General features: G+C 34.7%; 1 protein-coding gene across 1 annotated transcript in view; it reads left to right on the top strand.

Moving 5' to 3' along the window:
* The window catches only part of LOC134534001 (glutaredoxin domain-containing cysteine-rich protein CG31559-like), a 172,479-nt gene extending 163,912 nt beyond the window's left edge, over nt 1–8,567 (top strand). Inside the window, exons 3-4 of the mRNA XM_063371890.1 lie at nt 1,311–1,376; nt 4,715–8,567. Of these exons, the coding sequence (XP_063227960.1) occupies nt 1,311–1,376; nt 4,715–4,888 (240 nt within the window). The 3' untranslated portion in view covers nt 4,889–8,567. The remainder of the gene's footprint in view (nt 1–1,310; nt 1,377–4,714) is intronic.
* The last annotated feature ends 404 nt before the right edge of the window (nt 8,568–8,971 follow it).

The raw sequence follows: 8,971 nt of genomic DNA on the forward strand, positions 1-8,971 counted from the left end.
GCCGCATCTATCTCTCTTCCACTCGATTGGCCTATGCGTCCGAGGAGAAGAAAGACAGTGGCAGCACACAACTTACATCTACACGTGAACTGTTTCGTCGACTGTTTATAAAGTGAAGTGAAAAGTTAATGTGGTTTTCATTGCTTATTTCAACAACAATTTCGGTAATAAAGGTTAATTATTCTTGCGTTTTAAAAATCTGATTACTAGTATAATTTCCAGAATGTATTCTTTTATTATTAAAATAAAAATGATTCAATTTTATTCATAAAAGTATGCAATCATTTCATCAATGCTTTGTTATGACGTCACGTTAAACTATCGTCCGTAAACCGACTTTACAGACAACCAATTTTTTTTGTCAATGAAACAGAAATATTCTTGTAAAATTACAGATGTATGTACATTTACATAAATTAAAAAAAAAACCCTGTGTCACTATAAAACAGTGGGTTCGAACTCTTACCCGGTTATATTTGTGCTTTGTGTTGCCCCAGTTGTTTGTAAACCGTTCCCTGAAAAGCTTTCCATTGTTAACATTGCGCACATTAATAAGCACGATAAAACAAAATTAAGTCCAATTATTCAATATTTGATCATCTTTACCATGGCTTAAAAGAATGATGTTTGAATTTTACATAAATCAAAATATAAAATAATGCGCCAATGTTCGTAAGAAATACCCAATATCATCGCGAAAAAACGTGGGCAAAAATAACCACACCAAGTTACAGTATCTTTATTATAGTATTTTAAACTATTTCTTGGCATTAGGTTTCCAAATGAATCTTTTGCAAAAGTATAGAATTTTTTTCTTCTGTGTATTCTTTGCAAGTCGACCTCAGTGTTTCTTCCCATCCCAGAATATAAATAATGCTGCTATCACAATAGCGCGACAGAAAAATATCGCAGTATTGCGATCATGTTTATAAACCATGTGACAAACCAAAGTGAAAATTTTGAATATATTTTATTTTTCCATATCCCCACTCGTATAAGAAAACCATTAATGTTTACAATTTTTTTTTTAAATTTAAATATTTGAGAAAAACGCAAGCATGCGAAACACTGGCTGAAGTGTGCATGGTGGAAACAAATTAAAAAAAACTGTATTTTATGGAAGTAATCGTGTGAGATTCTAATTCATATTTTTGAACCATCACCAGACGTGATATCGCAATGTTTTGGGCGGAACAGTATGATAACGGAGACGTACAAACATGGCTTCACCTACGTCACGACATGCCGTTCCTGACCATTCCCAACTCAATGCTTTAGTGACGGTGTGTGTTTCGTTTTTTTGCTTGCAGGACAGGGAGGCGATCGAAAAGCTGAACGAGTCCGGTGAGCTGCGGAGGTTTCTCAAGCCGTACAGGGTGAGTTTCCACGTCACGCCGCTGACAGCAGGCCGGCGCTGCTACCGCGGCCTTCCAGCTCGCGTGGGCGCAGGCCGCGTTCCCATATTACACCGACAGCGTAGAGTTTACAGGGCGGTAGAGAACCACAGTCAGTCGACAATGTTAGTTGTAGGAAGAATGTAATGGCTTTTTTTTCTAATAAGTAGTTGTAAACAAAACTGACACAGTTTCAAAACATAATGTTTAAATTTAATATATTCCTGTTTGGTTTCGTATGGCTCCGTTTGGCTTTGCCGGTCCGTTACCATCGACCCGTGCAGCCCAGCTTGCAAGACGTTTGGCCCGCACGATAAGTTGATTTACCAAAACCTACCGTAATCTGCTTTTCAAGAAAAGCTTTTGCTTATTTGTATTTAAATGATGTGCAAACTTATACTGAAACACAAATAACACTTCCTCACTCCCCTTTGATGTTTTGATCAACACTTATGTGAAAATGCAGTGTTATTAATAGGGACCGGAAAAGTTCGCGGTTTCAATGGCCTCTAGGATAGACTCTACAGTCCTCTACAGAACTTGAGCAAATTTACCCTGTTCATTGGCTGCTGACCCGAGATCTGTCTAGACTGGGTTACCCGTGATTAGACACTTCTTTGGCTGAGAGTCTCATTGGCCCAAAGTCTTCAAGGGGAAACGTGCGCAAACAGTACAAGGATCGCAAACGTATGAGTATTTGAATTTTAACCTATCGCGAAAGGAATTTGCGAATTTTTCCGGTCTCTAGTTATTAAATTAGGCTTGAAACTTGATTGGTTCTGGACCAAGGTCGCCATCCTCAGGGTGACGTAGTGTGAGACTGCTACCCTGAAGATGGCGATGGCAACGACGCCTTGTGACGCGGCCAGAAGTCTCGAGACCAGCAGCCCCGGACGGTGGTCGCGGTGAAACCCTGCGATCCCTGCAGGCAGAACCCAAGTCAGTGCAGCTCACCCCCAGAGCCCGGACGGGAAATTTCTCGAACTCCCTCCCGGCCGTGTTGCGGAACCGCGCGTGTTCCGCGTGACGTAATCAGCAGTCGCCTCGAGTTCTCGAGCATCGCTTCCGGTCGGCGGCAGCGGCGACTGCCGTGACGAGCAGAATGATAAATAACTGGCTCGAAATACGCCGTGAATAAGTTAACGGCAAAATATGACACCGTTATTTTTTTATGTTACAGATTTTCTGGTTCTTCTATAATAATTATAAAATCAGTTGCAACTTTTAATAAATATTAGATTGCTAAAAATTATTTTCTATCAGTTCCAAAATTTATATCACTATGTTAATTTTTTCTCTCTCTCACCGTCAGTTAATTTAAAAAAAATGGGTACGTGTACTCATGTACGTGCGTTAGAAGTTATACTGACTTGGCATCGTAAAATTTAACATTTTTTTTAAAGGAAAATAATTAATAGAAATAAAATGATAAAATGATTGTAGATACCTATATTATTAATACTGTTGGTTAAGCTTAAATTCAATAAAATTAATTTTTTTAACACATACCCAGTGCCTAGCATTAATATAAACATATGTATAAAATTAGTTATTTAATTTAGTAAAGTAATCGGAATAAATTTTACATATTAATGAAAAGCAATACATATGATTAATATTTATTCTGTTTTATTAATTTTAATTAGTTAATAAATAATAATGTAATAATTTATAAATTATAATACAAATACATTATACATAAAGGAACATATCATCAGCTATACCTATATACACCTGAAAAAGTTTATTAAAAAATCCTTAACTAATATACACAATAAATAAATGTTTTTAATTATATGGACCAGTATTTGCTATCAATCACTAAAGTATGCGAATTAAAAATACATATATAATTTGTATTTGTATGTAGCCTTTTTTTTATCGTATCAACATTCGTTCAATACCCCGCGCGCATCGTTAAAATTCTCTCTCATAATTTTTTCATAACGCGCCTAAAGTAGTATAACTTCGAAAACTTTAATTTAGATGGTAATTAACGGAATAATATTTGTAATATATATATATTATTTTGGTATGTACAATGGGGCGATGCTAGGCGATGGGGCCATGTGCTAATATCGGCATTAGCATTCCAAAACACCTGGGTTTGAAATCCCGCCTGCTTATCACAGGTGTGGTTTTTAGTAATGTTTACAAATCTCTCTTTAAGATTGAGGCATGTTCTCCATAATTGACTGAATTGTTCTTTGAGGTTTGTATTTCTGAAAGGAATGCACAATCATGGTAAAATAAAATAAAAACATAAACGTACAAAACGTAATATAAGTATCCTTGCAAATTATGATAAAAAAAAGACACAAAAATTACTTCTAAATAAGTATTTAATTAAAATGAGCAGACATGTAGGTATTTAGAATGTTCATACTACGATAAATCGTAAACTACTTGCACTATAATCCTGCAAAAAATACCACTGACATTCAAATTTCCTTTATCTATAATTATTTAATGTGAATAGGCCAAGCTCCGTTCGAAATATATATATATATATATATATATATATATATGTATATATATATATATAGGCTATTTGCTGTACAGCCTAGGTTCGGTGATTAACTCGGTATACAGAAACGTAGGAGTCGCCTTAGTAAACAAAAATGATTCCATGAAAAAGCCTTAACCCAACATGGCAGTTGCATCTGAGTCTAAATGGGTATATAAGTTTACAGCTTGCAGTATACTGACGTATCATTTAATATCATGACTCGACAAGTCACAGGCCCCTTTTTGAAGTCGACATTCGTGGCCTAGAGTTATTATTATATCATCTGTAGTCACCCATTTAAAATTATTAGATTTTTCCTCCCATTATGGCAGCTGAAGTTTAGAGCCTGGTAATTGACAAAATATACCAAGGTATAAAAGAAACTTTTTTTTATGTATTGTGTGGCAATAAATTGAATTTATATTTCCAAATAGGAATTATTACAAAACGCTGTGGCGATTATTGGGGAGAAAGGAAATAAACCCTGAAAGACGCCATCTTGGTTTCAACATTTTTGGCTGTAACAAATTTCTGTGAGTTAATATTCAAAATTTGGCATTATTTTTAATTCCTGACATGTAAAAGTGAATGGCTGCTACAAATAGTTTTCCCTGTGAAGTCATTGGAATTTAGTATTTAATTTATTTCAGTTAATGAACACTCTGTAACAGTCTTTGAAAATCTGTAAGAATACGATACTTTCAATATTTAAGATGTGGCATGAAAACTGTTGAAACCAACTTGGCGTCCTTCTTCCCGCCACGTGGCGAAGAGTGATTAATCGATTGATCGATGTGCGTGTCTGTCGCAGAGCCCGGACGCGTGCAGCGAGTGCCGCGTGTGCGGCGGCCACCGCCTGCTGCCCTGCCCCGTGTGCAACGGCAGCAAGAAGTCCGTGCACCGCAACCACTTCACGGCCGAGTTCGTGGCGCTCAAGTGCATGAACTGCGACGAGGTGGGTCTGGTGCGGTGCCACGCCTGCTGAGAGGCGCGGGTTCCCCGACCGGCCGCCAGGGGCGCCGACTCCGCTCGCGCACCGGCGCGCGCCCAGGCGGAACTTTCTGGAACTGCTTCCTGCTCCTGCTCCGCAGACTGATAGGTGTACACGTGTTCTTTCTTGCGTCCCATCATTGGCATTCGAAGTGCCAATATAATTAATAAACCTTGGTATAAAATGATATGCTGATTATTTCATTTTCATGCCATTACAATTATTTCAGGGCTTTTACTGTCAATTTTTGAACGATAGCATAATTTTTTTCTCTAATTTTGTGTAAACGTTACCGGGTAAGAAAATATGTGACAAGTCATTAAATTAAATAGGGCTATCGTGATAAATTTACAGAAAAATATTCTTAACCATTAGTAATGACAATAAAATTAAGTAACCAAAATGTCATCTATGTACGAGCCGTTATATCAACAGATTTAAACAATTACATGTGTTAACATGTTACAAACTAAAACAATTACGGCGTTCTGTCAAAACTTTTAAATGTTAATTTTTAATGTTAAATCGTACAATTTAAAACATTTAGCTTAGAACCTCAATAATGTATCTATTCTGTGTATTATATTATAACACCTGTTTACAAACGTGATCTGGCTCGTCATTAGGCAATGATTTGACCAATTTAGTGACTATTGGGGGTAGAGTACACATGCAAACTGAGCAGTAGCTGAACACATTAAGGTAGTTGCAAATAAAACTGTCAAAAACTTGCTTAACGGTGTAGGCAGTTGCCACATTATTGAGGTTATCAAAATCACATACCACTTTTGAACTACGAACTTACAATACAGCAGAAATTGTTATGATGGTTTGTGTACACAACATTCAACTGTGGAATGAGTCAAATTGCAACTTTACAGGTAATTTATTTCAACGAAAGTATGGGTCAGTTTGAATGTAAAATATAAACAAGCGCACATCTCACTATTATATACCATCCCATGCTGTTGGCAAATCGGAAGTCAATGATGGAAGGAAAAAAAATTGGTTAATGTCTATATTAGTCATGAGTTGACCAACTCGCATTCCTGAAAGGGAAACGAGACAATATACACAGAGTAGACGAATAGTACGCGAATCAACCTATCCTTATTCGGATGGCAATTAGTTCGAAGGATTTGCGAAACATGCATACACACCTCACTCGTATAGTTGTTTTCCTTCATTTGAAATAAAGAGAGAGAGAGATGGATGACGGAAATAGCTATATTGTTTCCAACAGTTTTATGTGTCATAACAATTTTTTATCTTTAAATACTGAAAATCGGTATTCTTTAAGCTAGAAATCACACATAAAGAGATTTTAAAACGTCATAAATGGTGTCTGTTGGAAGTATTAGTACAATTGTAGTCATTCTGGAAAATGAATTCAATTCTAAATGCCAATGACTTCACAGGGAATCTTTTTGTAGCAGCCAGTGACTTTTAATTCCATGCATTACAATAAATTAGTCTATATACTAAGCTTTAACGAATACGAAACGATAGAAAATTGTATGGTTGAAACCAATACAATTTCTATCGTTTCTGTTCACACACACAAACACACACACACACACTCTCTCTCTCTCTCTCTCTCTCATTTAACCACCGTAATTTGTTTTTAGAAACATGTTACGTTTAGTTAGGAAATTCAAATAAGAATGAAGATTATTTCCTGATTCAGAGATCAAGCAACAATGTGTGTCGTATGAAATCAGTTGTAATATCTATGGAAAGCGATTTGAAATAAAAGATGCTCAATTGTTATTTTTCTGACCATGATGTGTATGATTTAGAGACTGTTCAGAATCGTTGTCAAAGAAAATTATTTAATTAACTGATAGTTAATTGGGACTTAAAATGAAATGTTTTTATAGTGTATGTTGTGTTAGTTAGTAATTCATTTGATAGAAAAAAAAGTGGATTACGAATTGATTATGAACATTCACTAGTTTTCAAATGGTGCTTTAAATAAATAGGTCAAAACCTATAGCGAAAAGAGGGACTGAATGTGCAAAACTTGTAGGTGGTGTTTTTAAGTCATAGAATTAGCAAATTGTAGTTCTTAAAGTTAACGATAGTAATAATATTGCATTTAGAAATTGTGAAGAGCAAGTTGGAGCTTTTTCAGGTAATTTTAAGTGATAGTAAATCCATATGTGTGTTTTTGAAGAAAAAAAATACATCCTTCGTTTTGTGTGACCGTTACCTGTTTACTGGACAGTACAACCAGACAAATACGTCATTGTGAAAACAAGTGGTTGAACTTGAAAGACAATATTTGATTCATTTTTTGTGTAATATAGCTTGTAGATTTCTTTCATTACTGGGCTTTTGCATTGTGACATAAACATCTTTTTTTTTTTTTACGTGTAAACATCTTAGCTCTCGGTATACGGCATTTGGTTGGAATAATTTCGTTAGTGGAACGGAAGTTACATGGAATGAAAATATTTTAACTACTGTTCTGCCACCTGTGGTGGATGGTGCTAACCAAAGCTAATATATACCAAGAGAAACTTTATTGTATTAAGTATTAACTGTTTAATGAATTTTAACAAAATTTTAATAAAATTCCGTGTCGAAAATCAGTGTTTAGAATTTATTCAATCTTTTTACTTCTTTATCGGAGCTGTTTCATTATATAGTTTAAAATGTCTGTCTGCTAATCGAATGATTCGATAGTTAACGTGGCTGCTCCGGCAGTGAATTCTAGTGGCGGGTGCAGAAACTACGTGTGTTTTGCGTCATGAATTTTAGTTGAAAACACAATATTTCGAATATTTATCACTCACGGCATTATTTAAAAGAACTCCACATTAAATTTTGTGTCCGATTTACATATTATAAGTCTATTTGCAAAACATGAGAACACATGAATCTGCTCTTTACCGAGGTTAGATGTTTACACATAATTGGCGAGTATTGAAAGACTCACAATTTTTTTTTTTTTTACTAGCTCAGACCGTTTTCTGCTCTTCACAAAACATGTTTCATATTTTAAAAGAATTAATATTTTTTTGTTTGAAATCCTTATTGGGAAATTAACAAATTTAGAATACTTACTTGAAATCCTTTCAGGTGATACTTATTTTGTTAGCTTATTTTTGTAACGTCTCAAATTTATTTAATGTTCTTGATTCTATATGCAATAAAGTGTTAAATTAGTGGCTTGATAAATGTAAAGTGTTTTAGTTAATATATTTTATATTAATTTCTCACTGCCTAAAATGTCTTTTTCTGGCATGAAATAAACGTAATAGCCATTAACCATAATATACTTTTTTTATTTTAAGTAAGCATAGTGTTATACCGTATTCTGTATATAGTCTTTTTTAATATATATCTATTAATAAGACAAATTCTACCGATCACAGAATTGTTTCATTAAGAGAATTGCGTATTTAGCAATATATCTACGAATGGACAAGTATATTATTTTCTCAAGTATAATTTACCAGCCATTATGAATTCTGCTGGTAATGGTGGCTAAATCCTATACTACCTGTATGGATTGATTTTTTTTTTAGTGTTCAAGGCATTTGCGATAAACTGTAATTTTTTTTAATTTTTAGCCCTAGTAGAAAAAAAAAGTATTGTACGTTTGAAGAAACTTGGTCTTCCTAATATTGCAATGTAATTTTTTTTGTATTTAATAAATTTTTTGAAAGAATTTTTGTTTTTATTTTGTGAAAAACAAAACCTTATTTCTTACTCTACAAAACTTCTACAGGAAAAAAAAATATTACCTTTCAACACGAAAGCATTACCTATTTTCCTCTCTCTCTCTCACACACACACACACTCTCTCTCTCTCTCTCCTTTTCTCCTCCAATACGTTCAACCCTGAAAGATACAACCGTGAGTACGAAACTGATTCCATTGTTTTTCATGAAAAAAATAAAAGTTCCATTTTGGTGTTGCAAGCTTACACCTGGTGGTTGAATGGGATAAGCGTTTCGCAGGAATATGAAAGCCATGTCCAAATTAGAGTCCACTGACTGATATCTATACTTGCAACCATTTGATTACTAAAACATCGAATCACATTTAACCTACAAAACGCTGTTCATA

Source organism: Bacillus rossius, chromosome 7 (genome assembly GCF_032445375.1).
Source record: "Bacillus rossius redtenbacheri isolate Brsri chromosome 7, Brsri_v3, whole genome shotgun sequence".
NCBI lineage: Eukaryota > Metazoa > Arthropoda > Insecta > Phasmatodea > Bacillidae > Bacillus > Bacillus rossius.